The 18,764-nt window shown below is 37.6% G+C and overlaps 1 protein-coding gene across 24 annotated transcripts in view; it reads right to left on the bottom strand.

Annotated features, from left to right (window-relative positions):
• Slc39a10 (solute carrier family 39 member 10) overlaps positions 1-18,764 on the bottom strand; it is a 116,539-nt gene that overhangs the window by 19,334 nt on the left and 78,441 nt on the right. For 9 of the 24 annotated variants that reach the window (XM_031367470.1, XM_031367466.1, XM_031367462.1 and 6 more), the window contains 4 exons: positions 15,934-16,076; positions 9,658-10,679; positions 7,051-7,258; positions 658-827 (listed from right to left, as the gene is read on the bottom strand). In XM_031367470.1, coding sequence (XP_031223330.1) covers positions 658-827; positions 7,051-7,258; positions 9,658-10,668 — 1,389 coding nt within the window. In that variant the 5' untranslated portion in view covers positions 10,669-10,679; positions 15,934-16,076. Of the gene's footprint in view, positions 1-657; positions 828-7,050; positions 7,259-9,657; positions 10,680-14,448; positions 14,548-15,933; positions 16,077-16,477; positions 16,585-18,764 lie in introns of those variants that run through there. The other 15 variants (XM_031367475.1, XM_031367476.1, XM_031367451.1 and 12 more) reach the window with 3 other exon arrangements.

Genomic DNA, 18,764 nt, shown 5'->3' with positions numbered 1-18,764 from the left:
ACCACTCACAACACAACCTCCCCAGCCCTTTTCTTGTCCTTCACCTTCTGTGAGATCAAGGATTCAGATCTTTTTAAATCTCAAAGTACTTCACTAACAGTATATAAAGTTGTCTTCCATTTAATTTCCTTGGCTTATTACCTGGGAAATTATTATGCTTCATTATAAACAATTGCCTCTAAGGGTTAGAAAAATACTAGTGAGTGAATGAACCCAAAGTAAATAATAAGAGATAATGATTTCTTTGTAGACATAAATCAATACCACTTAAATGACAAATACTTAGTAAGACTAAAACAAATCACCAGCTGATTCAGAGAAGTTCACCACTGTATCCTCCTGGCTATATGTACAATTGTTACAACATACTATATGCATTTCTTCTAACAGTTCTCTTAATGTATGGAAAGATCTGATCTTTCACTCCTAGTCACATTTAAAACCCAATGATTCAATTTGTTTAAAAATACTTCAATTAAAACTGCAAAAATGATAAAAACAAACTTCAACCTATAAGAACATACAATTTAACATACTGGTGTACACTATTGGTGTACAAATACGGTGTACATAGCAACAGTACTATGGTGGACTACCCAAAAACACTCAACACTAGCACAAATGTATAATTTTTGGCAGATTAAAAGGATTTCTTACATGGGGCAGTAGATGAAGAAGGGCGTCTCCACTCATTGTTCCTACAGCTAGCGCCACAAGGAACGTGAGAAGGAATTTGAAGCATCCTTGGTTGATGATGGGAACCAGAATCACACCCAGCAAGGAAAGCAGACTAATGACGGTGATAGAAATGATGCCACAGATCCACGCTGTAGGGAAACAGTCAGCATTAGTCAACAGCACAAAAGGAAAGCTCCAAAACACACACAGGAGGTAAGTGAGGCACGGAGACACACCATCTTGCCTAGACCACATTTGAGAAAGCTTACAACATCACTGTGCTTCAAAGCAAAACAAAACCATGATATAGAGCCAACAATATATAAACAAAATGGAAATAAAGAGGCAGAAAACCTGAATAAAATACAAAAGGAGCCCTGAAGCCAGTGAAATATAATAATAATAAACAACGAAGTGAAAACCTGCTACTAGGATCTGAAGGCAGATTTGAGGAGGAAGAAACAGCAAACCTGGAACCGGAACAGTGGTGACTGAGTTGGAGAAAGAGAAAGAGAAAGAATAGCAAGAGTGAGCACAACCTGTGAGAGACCTTTGAGACCTTTGGGCCACCATCACAATGACTGGCATGGAAAATGGAGTTCCAGAAAGAAGCAGTAAGAGTATGTGAGGCTAAAAACGCCAGGCATAAATATAAAAGTAAAAGTGAAAGAAAGACGGTAGACGAACATTAGGAGAGACTCAAAGAAATCCACATCAAGTCACAATATACTCAAACTCCTGAGAAACAAAGAGGACCTTTAAAAGTTACAAGAGGAAAGAAACAACTCAGCCATCACACAAAAGGGCTCCCCAGTGGGGCTATCAGCAGATTTCTCATCAGAAACTTTGAAAGTTGGTCAAGAAACTTTACATGTATGTTTGTAAGGAAAACTAGGCTCTAATTTCCACATAGAGTCTTTGTCTGGCTTTGCTACTGGGTCACTACGCTGGCCTCAGTATTTAGTGAATACAGATACAGTATTTCTAAAGGCAGGATGGTGGGAGGAATGAGAAACTATGGCTTAATGAGAATAAAGTTTCAGTTCTGCAAGATGAAGAGTTGTAGAGATAATTGTAGATGTATTGTTATGACTCTATTTGATACCAGTGTATTGTATACTTAATAATAACTAAGATCAAATTGTTATATTTTAACACTAAAAAGGGAAGAAAAATTTTCCCATTTTATTGGCTTAACTTTTAAAAATTGCGGTAAAATATCTAACATAAAATTAGCTATTTTAAAAAGTCAAAATTATACATGGGAGCTGGGAAAGCACAAGATCCCAGGGGACAGACAGGGCTGGCCACAGCACGGTCAGACAGGGATGGTGAGGACATCTGAGCCAGTTCTCTAACTCCTACACCTCCTTCATCAAATCATAGCACCTTCAGAGAATTCTTAGCCAAGGGTTTTACATATCACTGATTTACTTATTAAAGGGGGCTACATTCACAAAAGATGACAGGCAAGAAAAATTAAGTATAATTATGCCTGAAAGAAGAAATGTTAACAGTTGATTTAAATGACTGTCTTGCATATGCGAGCTAATCTGATAAAGATGAAGACAACATTATGTAACTTCATAAAATTATCACAATTCACTTACATCTTATTCAATTTTATTCATTTGTTTCTGCTAGTCCTAAGCAATAATAAAATCAGGCAGCTGGAGTTCAGTGGTTAAAGCACTTGCGGCTCTTACAGAGGATCTGGGTTCAATCCCTAGCATCCACGTGGTAATTCACAATCATCTGGAACTCTAGTTCCAGGGGATTCAGTGTCTTCTCTTCTCTGGCCGCTGAGGGCACAAGGCATGCACATGGTACAGACATATATGCAGGCAAAACTGCATGCACATTAAAACAAACAAACAAACACTTCAGGAACACCCAGACATCTTCTATAGTTGAAAATACTCCATGACAACTGTTTCATTTTAGAACCAGCACAACCACTCCTGTACATGTGGTGCTAGTATAAACTTCCTCTTTCATTGTTTACTTTTAATTCTTCAAAGAAATTATCTCAGTTTCCTACTACTATAAATTTGAGCATACATTTTTCTAGCAACAATCTTTTTTTAAGAAAAAGGAAAAAAAAAAACAAGTCTTTTGACCTATATTTAGTTTTGAATATACTGTATTTGGAAATCTTTCCAAGTAATTTACTGATTTTTAGCTTACATAAGCTCCTAATTTTCTAAACACACCAGAGGAAAACAGCAATGCAAAATTTTCCAATTTCTAATCAAATTATTATCCTTTTCTAATCACAACTTATTTGATATAAAACAAAGTATAACACAGCTGGAAAGGTATCTTTTAGAAAACTCCTACCTGCTGGGCAGTGATGGCGCACACCTTTAACCCCAGCACTTGGGAGGCAGAGGCAGGCGGATTTCTGAGTTTGAGGCCAGCCTGGTCTACAGAGTGAGTTCCAGGACAGCCAGGGCTATATACAGAGAGACCCTGTCTCGAAAAACCAAAATAGAAAGGAAGGAAGGAAGGAAGGAAGGAAGGAAGGAAGGAAGGAAGGAAGGAAGGAAGGAAGAAAAGTCATACCTAACAAGCAATATGCAAACTATTAAATACAACTAGCAAATGTTTTCCTTATTTGTACTCAAGATACCACATGTAATAAAAAGAGCTAAGTGTCTGAAGCAAGCTTCACTTATTCCGCAAATTAGGTTGCTAGAAACGTTAAAGGTCTTCAAGCTTAGTTATTCACCAACTCCTTTCCTCATTACCAGGAGAGAAAATGCATTCTTTTAAAAAGAAGCGCTCATCTGTGGAAACTTTCTAATTAACTTGGTGCAAAGCATGTGCAAGACGGCAGTTTTCTACACTGTTTCAGCATTTTAATTGGCAGAAAATGCTTAGCAGCCTATTCACAGCCCCCCTTGGTAATTAAGTTAGGGTCAACTCTATGACTAAATGAGCCAATCTTGTGAAACAAACGATTTCTACCATGCACACTATTCAGGGTATTCGGTTTACAGCAATCTTTGAACAAAGTTAATGAGGTAGTAGCTGAGTCACTATGGGAGATTTATATAAAACAAGTTAACCTTTCTTAATGGTGCAGCAGTCATTAAAAATAATTACTAGCGGGGCAGTCTCTCTAACAATTATTAACATCTATCAGGACATAATTAATTCAAGCTGCATTTCTGACAATGCTAAAAACCACCTGCAAACAACTAATCAATATTCACTATTTGTAACATACTTGTTTCCAAAACAATTTCCTCTTAGGATTTCAAATTGAATAAGCTGTAACTTCCTGTATTACTAGTTACATACCTGTCAACAGCTTTATTTCAATCTATAGATTATGGCAACATTACAACATAGACAAAGCTAATTAAAAAGTCCTAATCCACTACTGGCAATGAAAACAATGGACTGAAATATTTTTTTAGGCTCCTTCAAAATAAAAGCACTGTTGGTTTTAACTTCAAAGGAAACAAACTTGTTACTTTCCATTTTTCCCTATACAGAAAAAGTACATTTTATTCTTAATCAAGTTTAATCTCTGACTCCCCTTTTGTGTTGGTGAGGACTACAGTCTCCCATCTACAAAGAATAATATGTGTGAGGTCAAGAAAGAGGACAGGTTGTATTTTTTTCCACAATGAACATTCAAATTCAATTGTGGACTCGCTGTCTCTACTCTTCCTACCTGAGTGAAGACAAGATGAGGGGTTTCCTTCCCCTTCTCCTCCCCTCCCCCTCCCCCTCCCCTTCCCTTTCCAATTCTTAGAGACAGGCTCACACTATGTAGACCAGGCTGGCTTTGGATTCAGAGCCACCTGTCTCTGATTTCGAAAGTCTTTGACTGCAGGGCATGTGAGCCACATCCAGTTCTTATGATCATTCTTGAGTATACTTTCACAACAACTATTCAACACTTAGAGCCACAGTTATACCAATACATTTTTACAACTTTCTTCTTAGGTCTACAAGTCTGTCAATATGCTATTACACATAACTGTTTCCACCTCCTCACTTTGCTCTCATTTACATTCTAATAAAATATTAAGATCTAAGTCAGTAAGGAGTGGGAACCACATACAGCAGTAGAGAGTAGGAATTAGGACTACATGGAGAATCTACAGCTCACACTGCAGCACTTCAAACTTGGTAGAGAAGAGCAAAGCTTCTCTAAGGCTCACAAGACTGACAGACCAGAAAGTACCTATTGAGGAGTTACTAAATCAGAGGGAGGAACAGTAGTACGTGTGGTCAAAGCTACATAAGAGGCTGAAGCAGTATTACTTGAGCCCAAGTTCTAGGCAAGCCTGAGTAGCAGTGAACCACAATTCAACTCAAGAATGAGTGAATGAATGAATGAACGCAATTTCTTTGTATGAATGTTCAACTTAATACATACTAAGGTTCAATAACTGTAGTCTATTATTATTAATTTATCTAGTCTAGGGTTATTTTCCCATTGGGAAAAAATTAACCAGTGATAGAAATGCAGGCACTGAGAAGCCTGACGCACCTTGATAAGAGATTTCCTTTTATTTGCAGTATTCCAAGATATCTGTATCCCAAGTAAAATTCTTACAAATGAGAACCAGACACTCCTAAATATATCTACTTTATCACTATGAAATAAAATGTTAAATAATTCTGTCTTTCACCATATTATAATGCAATTTTTATCCATATCAATACAGTATTTTTACAAACTTCTATTACTACTCCCTCAGGTCAGAGCACCTCGGGTACTTCAACCTGAACTTTGTTCAGTAATACTACCATGGTTTTGCACATGGTTAAGTGGCTTACAGAAATTCCAATTTTTACAACAGTTTATTGTTCTGATTATATATTTAAGGAGCTTCAAGGATGAATTTTAAAGAAGCATATTCCTAGAAAATAACAGAAAGCATATAGGCTAATATTAAACAATTTATTCATTCAATCAACATGAATGTTTGTTCTTCACTCAAAGCTCTCTCTACTATATGTAGAGATAAAAGTTTTATTTGCTACCTTTAAGTAACTGAGGTCCAAGAAAACATATTAATCTAATTATTAAGATTCCCCCAATTCTCTACTAATAGGCACACATGTGCTAACAAGGGAACTTGGTTAAGCTATAGATGAACAGTAAGCTAGCACAGTCTAACCACAGACAGTAGAGCAGAATGAAAGAAAAACAGCATCATCAGCTGTCTGCTAAGCTTATTAAGTTGAGAAGAGAACTGTTGGGATTCAGATGCAACCCAGAGAGTATGAGAGGTCCAGAAAGCCTGAGTCCTAAGCAGAGCTAAGTTCTAACCTTGAGACCAGATGGCACAGTACAGTTTACATGAGAAAAGAAAGGGGATCAGAGATGAAATGGAAACGTACAGGACTGCTGGGAGAAGCATATTAATTGAATTTAGAAAACGCCTGGAACATGTGTTTGTAATGTAAATAAACTAAAGTATTAATGTTATGGTAACCATCACAAGTAAACCCAAACTTTTATGCTGGGGGAGCTCAGGTAAGATTTTAGAATAGAAATCTAGTTTGAGTGCTAGAGATGTCTTGCAAGGGATAGGAACATAGGCAAAAAGGTAATGAAGCTTTCCAACAATCAAAATCGCAAATAAAAACAAGATTTAACTACAAGCAAAGTTTATAATAGAGTGCATAGAGTTAGAAGATACATATGATTAGATTCCTGACTATAGAAAAACAAAGAGGGAAAGAAGAAAATCAGAGGAAAACTAAAAAAGTTCTAGCTTCCATCAAAGAATGGAAGTGGTTCAGATCCAAGAGGGCTACACATTTCCTCATGGTGGAGTTTTAAAAGGTCATGAGGGAAGCCATGTATATATCCTGGTGGCGCTGTCTAGACAAATGGATGTACTGGGCACTCCACCCAGCTTAGGCACAGTCTAAAAGCAGTATTGGTGTCACCCAACGGGAACCAGGAAGAGTAGCCAGGATGCAGTTCACATGCTCACCGTGTAGCATGCCTGACACACTCCAATCCCTTAGCCTCTAGTTTCCCATTTTACTTCTTGAAAATCCAATCATCTTTGTTTTTCATGAAGCCCAAACCCTGCTAAAGATTAAATAATGTAATGTAAAATAAATTTAATCAGAGTTTCCATTTTATGACTGATTGCCAAAAAGATTTCTATTTCCTTTTTAATCTTTTTTTCTGTTTTCAACAAAGCACTCTTCTATAGGGCCAGAAGAAATAAAACAAAAATACTAATAAGCCTCTTGGCTTCTTCCAATCTCTTATATGGATATCTAAATCTGACACTGAAATGAAACTAACAATTTAGTATTTTCTTTTTAATATCTCATTTAAGACACTGAGTGAGCATTACCTTAAGGAGGAGAAAAAGTCTTTCTTACCTGATGCCCCGATATTTGTCTTATCTTCAGGAACCAGAGCTTTATCCTTATTTAAATCTTCAACTAAAAGTTTGTCAAAATGTTCAATACAAAGTCTGCTGTCGATCTGATACAGCAATGCAGGGCACAGGTACGTGAACAGATCAGGTGAGATGGGAGAGTTGGGACCAAGGCCAAAGTGTTTTAACAACTGTGTGACGTTCAAACACTGCAAGGAAGTGGATAAAACAAACCGAATAAAAGCAAGTTTTTAAGATTATGTAGAAAATGTTATTGTACAATTAAAATATTCTGTGTCACTTGAAATTACCATAATACAAATATATAAGAACTATGCTTTCCACAGGAATTTATGCAAAAAATTAAAACAGGGAGACATACTACTAGATTACTAGAGAATTTCTAGAGATCTTTTTCCTATTCTAACACATGAAAGATGACTCAACACGTTCCCAAGGTTTGTACAGGATCAGAAGGACTCTCCCCTACCAAACTGCAGTATCAATGACTCAAAATCCATTAGCACAGATACTTTTTCCTGCCAAAGGCATTCCAGAAGAATGCTACTATTGAATGTTATATTGAACTAAACATGCATGCACACATACTCCAAAAGACAAAACACTGTATCAATAAGTTCTAGCCTAATATGAGCTGAGGGAAACCAAGATAAGAGAGCATGAACTGGGGCTGTCCTCACTGTCAGGTCTTGGGTTTAATCTTGGCACAAAAAGAAAAAAAAAAATGTATCCACTGACATTTTAAAGACAAAGCAGAAACTATTCAAGTTTGGATCTACTATGAAGTAAACACTAGTGTTTTACATAAAAATACAGAACTGGACCCTCTCTTTTCCTTTTGTATTTACCCAGTCTGGTTGCGTGCTTCATTATTGACACAGTACCTCATTTTATTAATAGCTCAAAATAACCATAAACACAAAATCAAAACCAACTCTCAGGTCTTAGTACCGGTGAGGTACCACCGTACTCAATGCTGCAGACATTTTCAAAGTCTCCTGGGTGCCAGGGCATCAGAGCTGTGAGGGCAAGAGCACTGACTGAGAACTCAGACCTCGGGGTCTGACACACACAGAAATATGCACAGCATTTTCATCTAGGGAAGGCGCTACAATCTTATCTACAACGATAAAAGGACACTTTAAAATCTCACTAAGATTTTATTGTTAAGACCACTGTTTATGGGCTGGTGAGATGGCTCAGGGGGTAAGAGCACCATCTGCTCTTCCAAAGGTCCTAAGTTTAAATCCCAGCAACCACATGGTGGTTCACAACTACCTGTAATGAGAGCTGATGCCCTATTCTGGTGCGTCTGAAGACAGCTACAGTGCACTTATTTATAATAATAAATAAATCTTTGGGCCACACAGCAAGGTCTCCCGGAGCAAGCGGGGCCGACCAGAGCAAGCGGGGTCTACCAGAGTGAGTAGGGTCTACTGGGGAGCTAGTGGGGCCGACTGGACTGGACCCGAGTGAGTGGGGTTGACTGGAGCTAGCGGGGCAACTGGAGAGAGCAGAGGTCCTAAAAGTCAATTCCCAACAACCAGATGAAGGCTCACAACTATCTGTACAGCTGCAGTGTGTACTCATATACATAAAAGAAATAAGTAAATCTTTAAAAAAAAAAAAAAAAGACCACTGTTTATAACTGCTGGAAACAAGTATCTGATGACTTAGCCAGAGAAGAAATGGTCTGGATTTACTCAGATGAACACTAATCACAAAGCAGTAACATAAACAATACATGTCTACTTCCCACATTGGATGGTGCTGCTTACTATTCATAGAAACATACATGAAACAAACATTTCTAAATTTTAATGAGATTGCTAAGAATAAAAAATAAAATAGAATAAAAAATAGTATGAGTATACACACACCAAAAAGGAAATACTTTTAAAAAACGGAGGACATAATTGAAGGTAAAGTTTTCAAAAGTATGAAGACTTAGGAGAAAAACAAGAGCACTCTACTAGTCCTGGGATTTCCGATTATTATACATTTTGCATTCACCCAGTTCTGTGAAGGGCCTCAGTAAAGACTGGTATCACAATAGGCCTTATCAAAAAATAATATAGAAGAGAAGCCCAATGCATTCACAAAAACTCAGAAGCTGAAACAATGACTGGGAAGTGTTAACTTCTTTTAATAAATTAATAATTATGCAAGAGAAGTTAGCTATTTCTGAAAAGATCAGGTTGAACAAGAGCAAACATGTTTTAATTTTCTGATATTTAGAAACCAGCTACAGTATTAACAATGAAAACTGTTACTGGAGAGTCAGAATTCATAAAACAACATAGTAAAATGAATTAAAGGGTATATTATCAAACAACACTTAAGTATTTAGACTAGGAGGAACCCAAATTTGCGAATAAATAAAAAATAAAACCCTGATTAAAATTTTCCAACCCTGATTTTGATTCCTTAATTCTGCTAGCTGGTGTTCCACAAGTATGCACATGGCTGAGTCGTGATGCTACTACGCTACGGTTGACCTCATCCGTTCTCTAAACTGCTCCAAACCTACCTAAGAACTACTGAGTAGCCACCACAGACACCACTGCATACCACCTTCTATACCTACTTCATGCTGGCGGTCATCTTCACTGTGGTCTTTGTGGCTAGGGGTAGAATAAATTGCACTTTTTTTAACATGTGGTGCTTCTCGCTTTCTAGTATGTCGAAGTTCACCTTCATTATCAGGATCAAGTTCTTGGTGTCCATGGCCAAGCTCATGACCACTGTGCTCGGGAAGATGTGCATGAGGATGGCCCGGGCTATGCACACGGTCAAGTTTGTGAACCCGGTTATGCTCATATTGTTCACTGTGATCATGGTTGGGGAGGAAACCTGGTGTATTAACCTCAGAGTTTTCTTTTTTCCTCTTCCCTTTTTCCTTCCTCCTGACCTTCACTGACTTCACTTCAGATTGTTCTTGTGTTTTGTTAGTCTCTGTTGAAGGGCTGTGACCAGGCTCCCCATGCTCACTGTGAGCAATGGAGTCATTATGAATCCGACGAGTTGTGTTACGATCCAGGTGATGATGCAAACGATGGCGATGATGGAAGCGGTGATTGCGGTCATGCAGGTGTTTATCATCGGATTTGATGGGCACTTCAGCTGCCTCTTTCTCTGGATCACATTTGTGGTTTCTTTTGGATGTTACACTGGTTGTAGTATGGTTTTCTGCATTTAAATGATTGTGAAAGTGGTGGTTGTGCGAATGGAAATGCTTTCCCTCTTGAACTGCCAGAATGTCTAAGTGAGAAACATGATCATGGCCAAGGTCCTCATGATTAATCTCAACGACTTTGATCTCTCCAAGGCCCAAGTTTGTTAAAAGTTTCTCCAGGCCAAAAAACGATAATCTTCCATTTTCACCGTAACGGTCAAAAAGTTTTTCAATATAGTACTTTTTTTCATTTTCAGCATCCTGCACTGAAAATTTGCTTGACTCTGACTCTGTCATCCCACGATGATGTCTGTGAAGCTCCTCAGGGCCATGGTCATGGTCTTCATGGCAGTGGTTGCAATGATGGAAAATAAAAGTCAGCAAACAGATGAGGCAAAATTTTGTGTGTATATGCACCTTCATTTCTACTTTTCCTAGAGGGATTTAAAAAGACAGGTGATTAGTTTACGCCTATATATACTCAAGATAATAAAATTCATTTTGCGATTGCCAATCCATTAGTCAAGTTATTTTATCCCATTTCCTTTATGACTATAGTCATTCTTCATTCTTTCACCAATACCCTCTATGAAAAATAGCCCCTTTTATTTAATGGTATTAGTGTACAGCCTTTTTAATTAATAGAAACTTATCAAGACACAGGACTTCTGTGACTACTTTTAAAATGCTGAAGACTCCATATACATTTCCATTGTTGGCTTAAAACAAAGTTTTCTGGTTCTTGCATATTGAAGTCCTCATTGGGGCAGCAATAGGGGAAGAAATAAGATGACTGAAATGGTGTTTAGAAAGATGGCTCAACAGTTAGAGCATATATATATATATACTCCTCTTGCAGAGGACTCAAATCAGTTACCAGCTGTGATATCACACAGCTTACAACCAGCTGTAACTTCAGCTCGAGGGGAATCTAGAATCGTCTTCTAGCCTCCATGGGTAACTAAATTCACACACATAAATCTACACAGATATACACAAGTAATAATCTTTTAAAAATGAGTAAAATTGTTCTTTAAAAAATCAGGAAAATGTTCTCAGTATTCACAAATGCTTAGAATTGAGTTAATTTTCTATAGACGTTTGATATAAGAATAACAAAATCAAACATATTTTTATATACCAGAAGAAATAGAACATGAAACTAGTAACTAATAACATTATTAATAGCAAACAAATATCTAGGCATAAATCTAATAAAATATATGTAAGGCCCACAGAAAAACATCACATATTACTGAGCAAAATTAAATAATGTAAGTAAACTATATGGCTATGCTATGCTTATGAATAGGTGAACTATGGATCCAATACAATCTCAATCAAAATCCTGGAAGTTTGTGAAAAGCAATGAGATATATTTAATATTTATGTGAACTGTCAGGGGTAAGAATGGCCTTGACAAGCTTGTGTGGGGTGAGAGTAGGGAGCAGACAAGAGTTTAAAAATTAAAAATGTAAAGATAAAAATGGAATACACCAAAGGAACAAAAGGTAGTCTTAAATATTGTTTTCCTTGGTATCTGGTTGGCTCAACTTGCATACAGAAGAAATTCCCTGGTTGACCTCTACCTAACACCATAGACAGAATCAACTACAGATAAAAATAGGAGGCTAAATTTCAGACAATAAATGCTTAAACAGGAGAGTGTCCAAAAAAGTCAACAGAGCAGCTCTTAGCAGAATGTGGGTACTAAAATCTAAATGAGTTGAATTTGCATTTAAAATTCAGTTTCTTAGTTACCATAGTCACACTTAAAATACTGTTCCTCCACATGCAGCTAAGGGTCCCAGTCTTGGACAGCACAAAGAACACAATCATCACTACAGTGAATTCTACTGAAAAGCACACTTCTAGAATCTAGAGATACAATGTGAGCTAGTTTTGTTATTTGGAGTTTTTCTAGAGAATACATGTGAAACTAATTTCATATTACATTCTAGCTAAATAACATCTGAAAATTGTTAACAGGGTATTTTACATCCTGCATCCTGCTCAATACTATGTTACTTTACATATCAATATGACATGGAGCACATCTTAAAATTCAGACTAAGCATATTTCAAGTGCCCAACAGTCACGTGACTACTGACCACTGTGACTAGAAAGGGCAGACCTACAAGAGTTACTTGAGAAACTGAGAACTTCAAGATAGGAGACAGAAGTCACTGAAAAGAGAAAACTGGTGTCACTGACTTCATTAAAATTAAGGATTTCTCTTCCAAGGGCATCTCAGGAAATTAAACAAACAAACAAACAAGTTATAGGTGTGGAGGTTAGAATGATTCTGAGAGGAAGTGGAGAAGAAAGCTAATAAAATAAAAAATGCATTGGATGAGCTTTACAAAAAGTTAAAACTATTTTTTATTAGCATCTTTTAAAAAGCAAACCATGCACTAGGTAATTACCATGAGCAGATGGGAGCAGAAAGATACATACTGTATCATGTATAGGTGACTTAAAACATGCCAAAATACGTGCTGGGTGGTGGTGGCAATGACTTTTATTCCAGGCACCCAGGAGGCTCTGTGATTTTGAGGCCCTGCCTAGTCTAGAGCTAGTTCCAGGACAACCAGCACTTCATAGAGAAATCCTATCTCAGAAATTTAAAAACAAAAATGCCCGAAACACAGAACAAAACAAAACTTTCCTTTTTGAGATAACATGTGTAGCTAGACTGTAGAGAAGATTACACTCTGGAGCAGCTCACTTTCGAGGAAGGAAAGAAGAGAATGAGCAGTGGAAGGAGCACACACATTCGGTAGTTGATAGGATTTTATCTTTGAAAAAGAGATAGGAGAGAGAGAGAGAAAGAGAGAGAGAGAGAGAGAGAGAGAGAGAGAGAGAGAGAGAGAGAGAAGATACACTGAAGAACTCTGACAAAACTGTTAACATCTATTAATGTAGGATAACAGGACGAATATGTCTGCTGTTTCCTGTGTACTATACAGCCTGATCCAGTATTAACAAGTGGAAGTTATGGAATAGCATCAGTAACATCAAGATCATCTTGGAGTTAGAAGTAGAAGTTATCACACCCCAACTCAGACCTGGTACATCAACATCTTGGTTATGGGCAAACAATGTTTTAGTCCAGTTTTTCTACTGAGTCTGATATAAACTAGTTAAAGTTTGAGGCCTAATAATTTATACCAATAAACTCTCAAACACTTCTAGCTACTATAGTCAACCAAAGGTTATAATTATCTGAATATATCAGGTTGAATTATCTGTGACACGTAGCAGTTAAGAATTTTTACCATCTACAAATTGTATTTCATTCCAAAGCTACAATGAGATTTGACCTTTAATCCAAACGCTTCAATTTCTTCGTCTCATTGATGAAATCACTACTAAAACATGTTTAATTTAGTGATGTGACTAGAAGTCACAGAGCTGGAAACCACCAGAAGCAAGGCAAAAGGCAATGAGGCAGTTGAGGATTCTCCCTTAGATTTTTCTGAGAACCTGTGTCTGACACCTGGGTTTCAGACTTCTTTAGCCTCCAGGGATGTAGGACTGTAAGCCCTGTTGGTTAAATCATGAATCTGAGGCACTCTGTTACAGAAGGCTTAGGAAAGTACTACAAGGACTCACTGAAAATTAGCAAGACCAAGATGTCAACTCTGGGTATCTGACTACATCTAAGCAGTCATAACCAACTGTGGATTAAACAGTGCCATACAATTTAGAATTAGAGTTAAATATTCCATGAAAAGGAGGGATAGAATGCCAAATCCTCAAACACAACAGGTTGAGCAGCAGAGGTGTGCTGAGGTAGGGGGCACGCTCATCAAGGCAACAGGCTTCCTGGCCTGTGTGTCCTCTTTCCTGGCCTGTGTGTCCTCTTTGCTAGCAAAGTCAAGTCAAATCCTTCTATTCATTTCATACAGCTTTTCCCCCACCTACACATTTTAATGTTCAAATGAGAAAGAATTCTGAGACAACAGTAACCCATGGAGCCCAGTGATGATACTACTTTCATAACCATATAGGTTTTGTCTTTATTTTATAAGCACTGAAGTGTTCAAGAGAATAATTCCGAGATAAACTGTTTGACCTGGATAACAATCAAATTAATTTTACTTGTGCACTAACGAAAATGAAAGGCCATGGATGATTTTAGCGATCATTATTAAGCAAAAGATTCCCATTCCTCTGTCTATAACACTCCCTGCAGGTACCTCGTTTCCACTGAGATGCTAGATAAGGTGATGGTCTGAGTTTATCCATTCATCTGATACACAAATGTCACAAGGTTTCTTTAGTGCATTATCTTCTCACTGTTCGATGAATAGGAATCAGTGGCAATAAGTGTGTATTCGAAAATAGCAAATGAATGATGCCTATGCATAGTATACATGAGATTTATGTTGACATCTATCACTATTCTTGTTTTTGTTTTTGTTTTTCGAAACAGGGTTTCTCTGTGTAGCCTTGGCTATCCTGAACTCACTCTGTAGACCAGGCTGGCCTCGAACTCAGAAATCCGCCTGCCTCTGCCTCCCAAGTGCTGGGATTAAAGGCGTGCGCCACCACCGCCCAGCACCTATCACTATTCTTTACAATTGTGTAAAGAATACAGAGTATTACAAAGATTCTAGACCTGAGTCTCTTAATTTCTACATTCAAGAGAGAATAACAGGTGTGTAAGAACATAAGTGACCCATGAGCAACTTCAGTACTATGGTCGCTGATGTGTTTGAAGCACTCATTTGACCAGGCTCAGGAGCTCTGCAGAGACCCTTTCTTAAAAGGAACCAGCAAGTTCTTTTCTGTCTCACAACAGTCTATGACTATTCCAATTGTAAGGGCTTCTCTGCTCTGGTTACCTAGAAACATCAACCTTCCATGGATGGATGCTCGCTCAGACGATGGGAAGAGACAAGAAAGAAAACAGCAGGTTGAGAAATCCACTCTCACAGCTGGGGAAGTGAATGTTATACTTCTCTTCCTTTCAACCTGGAAGTAGCCGGCAGCCTCGAAGGGGGACGGGGGTGGGGGGTGGGGATGGGGGGGATCCAGCCGCACCTACAATTTATGAAATTCCTAAGAATTCCATGGAAGTTGAGAATCTTTTAACTCCCAAGGAGCATCTGTATAGTAGAAAAAAAGAATGTAGGAAACGTCAGGCAAGCTTATATACTACTCCACCTTAAATATTTAAGTCCACCTTCAGAGGACTTGGCTGTACATTAGAAAAAAATATTCCACTATGTCTCTGTCTTAGATTTCCTCGGGTTTGATATGTTGAAAGTATTAATTTTATAATGAATAGTTCTTAGCTGGCAGGACTTCTGCTGGCTCTGCAGACATATATAATCCTGCTGTACCAGAAATGGAAGGATGAGCTCTGAACAATAAATTACCTAGCAGCTGTCACCATAAACTTGTGTTCACGTTTCACTGTTGATTTGGCATACAACACCACAGTCCAAAATTTAAATATTCCATCCTTGTATAATTTCTAATTAAGAAGGTTAATTTATAATGTGGCAATTTCATCATTATGCAATTACAATATTCCAAAACAATTTCTTTGGATGAAAAGGGAAAAACATGAAGTTCATTAATGTCCTCGTGTGCTTACTATTCAAACTCTACAGCACAGCTGTGGTCACACCCTGCCTATATCCTAACTCTGGATCACCATTAAGTTATCTCTTTACCTGGGTGCTCGCCACGTGAGTATTTTTCACTTCATGAGAACAGCTGCCTTTTACACTCAGCCATGGATACTTCCCTACAAGAGTGTTGACATTCAACCAGTGCTTATGTTTTTACGACTGTCCAAAGAATACAAACTTCAACTCTGAATCAAAAAAACACACAAAAAAACAAAACGAAACAAAGAGACGAAACAAAACAAAAAATTAGAAGCAGTTTGCACCGATGAAGTTTTTTTTAATTTGTCTTGAAATAGTTTAAAATCCAGCAGTTGTAAAGACAGCTCCCATAACACCTTCCAGTCAGCTTTCCGCAGTGCGCTTACATAATCTCAGCCACACTCAAAACCGAGACTCATTCGAATAAATGTTAAAGCTATAAAAAAAACTTGACTGTCACCACGTTTTACATGCACTTTAAAAAAAAAAAAAAGAAAAAAAAGTACAAAAAGAAACCAAAAACACTTTTAGTCTGAGAAGGAAAAGATATTATTTGTCTTGCTTAACAGAACGTTGTTGGTAAGAGAAAATCTACCCAGATCCTTACACGAAATAAAGCTGGGTGCTCAGGTTAGCCACGCATGCGCTACAGCTGAAAGGACACGGGCAGGTTAGGCAGGCTCAAGGGCTTTGTGTTTCAGGTGTTCTTTCTCACTGTAAAGAACAGTGTTAATTGGCCTGACTTATCCAGCTTACAACACAAACATGAGTCAAAATACACAATAAAGATGATTCTTGTCAATTTACAGGAAGAGAACGTTTTGAGACATTTGATAGGACATTCCTCTATAAGCGCTTACAAAATTGTTCAATTAGTGATTCTATTGAGGTTTTTTTTTTTTCCTAAATATACAATGTCAAGCTATAGACTTGAAATTTTCAGGCAAATAGTGCATAGCACCTATACACTAACTGCTATTGTTACAAACTTTTTTTTTTCTGGTTTTTTTTTTTTTTTTTGGTTTTTCAAGACAGGGTTTCTCTGTGTAGCCCTGGCTGTCCTGGTACTCACTCTGTAGACCAGGCTGGCCTCGAACTCAGAAATCCACCTGCCTCTGCCTCCCAAGTGTCGGGACTAAAGGCGTGTGCCACCACCACCCAGCTATTACAAACTTTCTGATAAATACTTTACACATATCTGATAGGTACTTTATTCTACACAAATACATATAAATGTACAAAATTAAAGATAAAATGCCCTGGAGAATTGCTAACCTTGAAGATGAAGATGAGGTTTCACGACTGCAGCACTGACCTCACTAGTCAGGGCCTCCTTCTACCATATAATTGTATTTCACACACCAAAACCAGAATATAGATGGGACACTAGCAAAGTGACTCATCTGATACATGATAAAAACCATTTTAAAGGGAAAAGAATCACCTAATAACATTAGCCAATATAAACTAAAGTCGTTCAATTAGATACTAATGTGACTGACCTAGGAAAAAGTACTAGTAGATACTAACGAATCCTATTTCCAGCACTAGGTTTCTAGAAAGGGCAATCAACTGGACATAAACCGTATATATCACCTAATTATTTCATTTTTAAAAATTAAAAAGGGGGTACCAAATGCATTTTAGAGTGTTTATTTTTGAAGAATACAGTTAATACCTCATCCCAGTTCTCTCTCATAGACACACATGTAATAAATCCTAACAAGAAAGTATTATAAGTTCACTATGCTAATCTTTTGATGTTCTTCACTGTTATTTAGAAATTCAAAGAGAAACCACTAAACTGCTCAACTGGGATTCTATAAGTATGTAATACTGTTAATAAGCATGTGAAAATCCCTTCACAAAATGAACCCACAGTTTAAAATTTTTAAAATGTACATTTTAAAAGGTTTCATCACAGCTGTTCTTCAGGAAAACACAACTAGGTTCCTTCTTTTGATCAACAGCACGAGCAGAAAAGGTGAGGCGTGGGAGGGAGCCAGCATGTGTAAGAGTCAGTCAGGTCAGTTAGAAGGGCCAGCAAGAGCAGAAGAGGCTCTGCAAAAGCCTCATGATACCAGCTGGACTCTCAGAACCTGCAAGGGAGCCGGCTCAGCAAAGCTGTCCTGGGACTTCTATACGTGTACTGCGCACCAGGGGCCTACACACACACACACACACACACACACACACACACACACACACACGCACAGATAAAAGTAAATTTATAATTAAAATTTTAAAATGATTTTTTAAAGACTAGACTGCCTTACTAGTTGAGTCCTTCAGTGAGTCCTTCAGTAAATAGTAACATCTTTTTAATTCTTAACACTTATAACACGGGGCTATTGACCTTTGCTTGTTTTATAGTTAACCAAGAACAAAACAAAATACAAATTCGTACAAAATTTTTAAGTGGTAAAAATCTTTATCTTCTTATGTTGCATTATTTACAGGTTCCTTATGTGCAAGTATTACTTGTAGTTCATCCTCATTCCTGATGCATCATCTTATACAGAGCACTGCAGACCAGAAATCAAAAAGAAACTCACTTATTTAACCTATCACTGCCACTGACTGTCCTCGGAAAATGAAGTCAATAACATCTCTGCTTATCTACCAAGAGAACTAACGCAATGCATCCAAAACTGCTCTGGAAAGCAATCAGGTCTACTAATGTAAGACATTACCATTATTAGATGTGGCTAATGTTTGACTTAAAATTATACAAAATACAAAACTAGTGAGAAAAGACCCTTTGTCGTAGCTTCAAAGATCGTTATCAAATTGTTACAAGGGCATGAGCAGGACCAACTAGCACAGCAATGTCAACAGGAGAGGGACTCATTACCATTACTTATGGATCCAGCACTGTAGTATGGAGCGCTCAG

Source organism: Mastomys coucha, unplaced genomic scaffold, assembly GCF_008632895.1.
Source record: "Mastomys coucha isolate ucsf_1 unplaced genomic scaffold, UCSF_Mcou_1 pScaffold14, whole genome shotgun sequence".
Classification (NCBI taxonomy): domain Eukaryota; kingdom Metazoa; phylum Chordata; class Mammalia; order Rodentia; family Muridae; genus Mastomys; species Mastomys coucha.
This window is presented reverse-complemented; position numbering and strand designations above follow the sequence as displayed.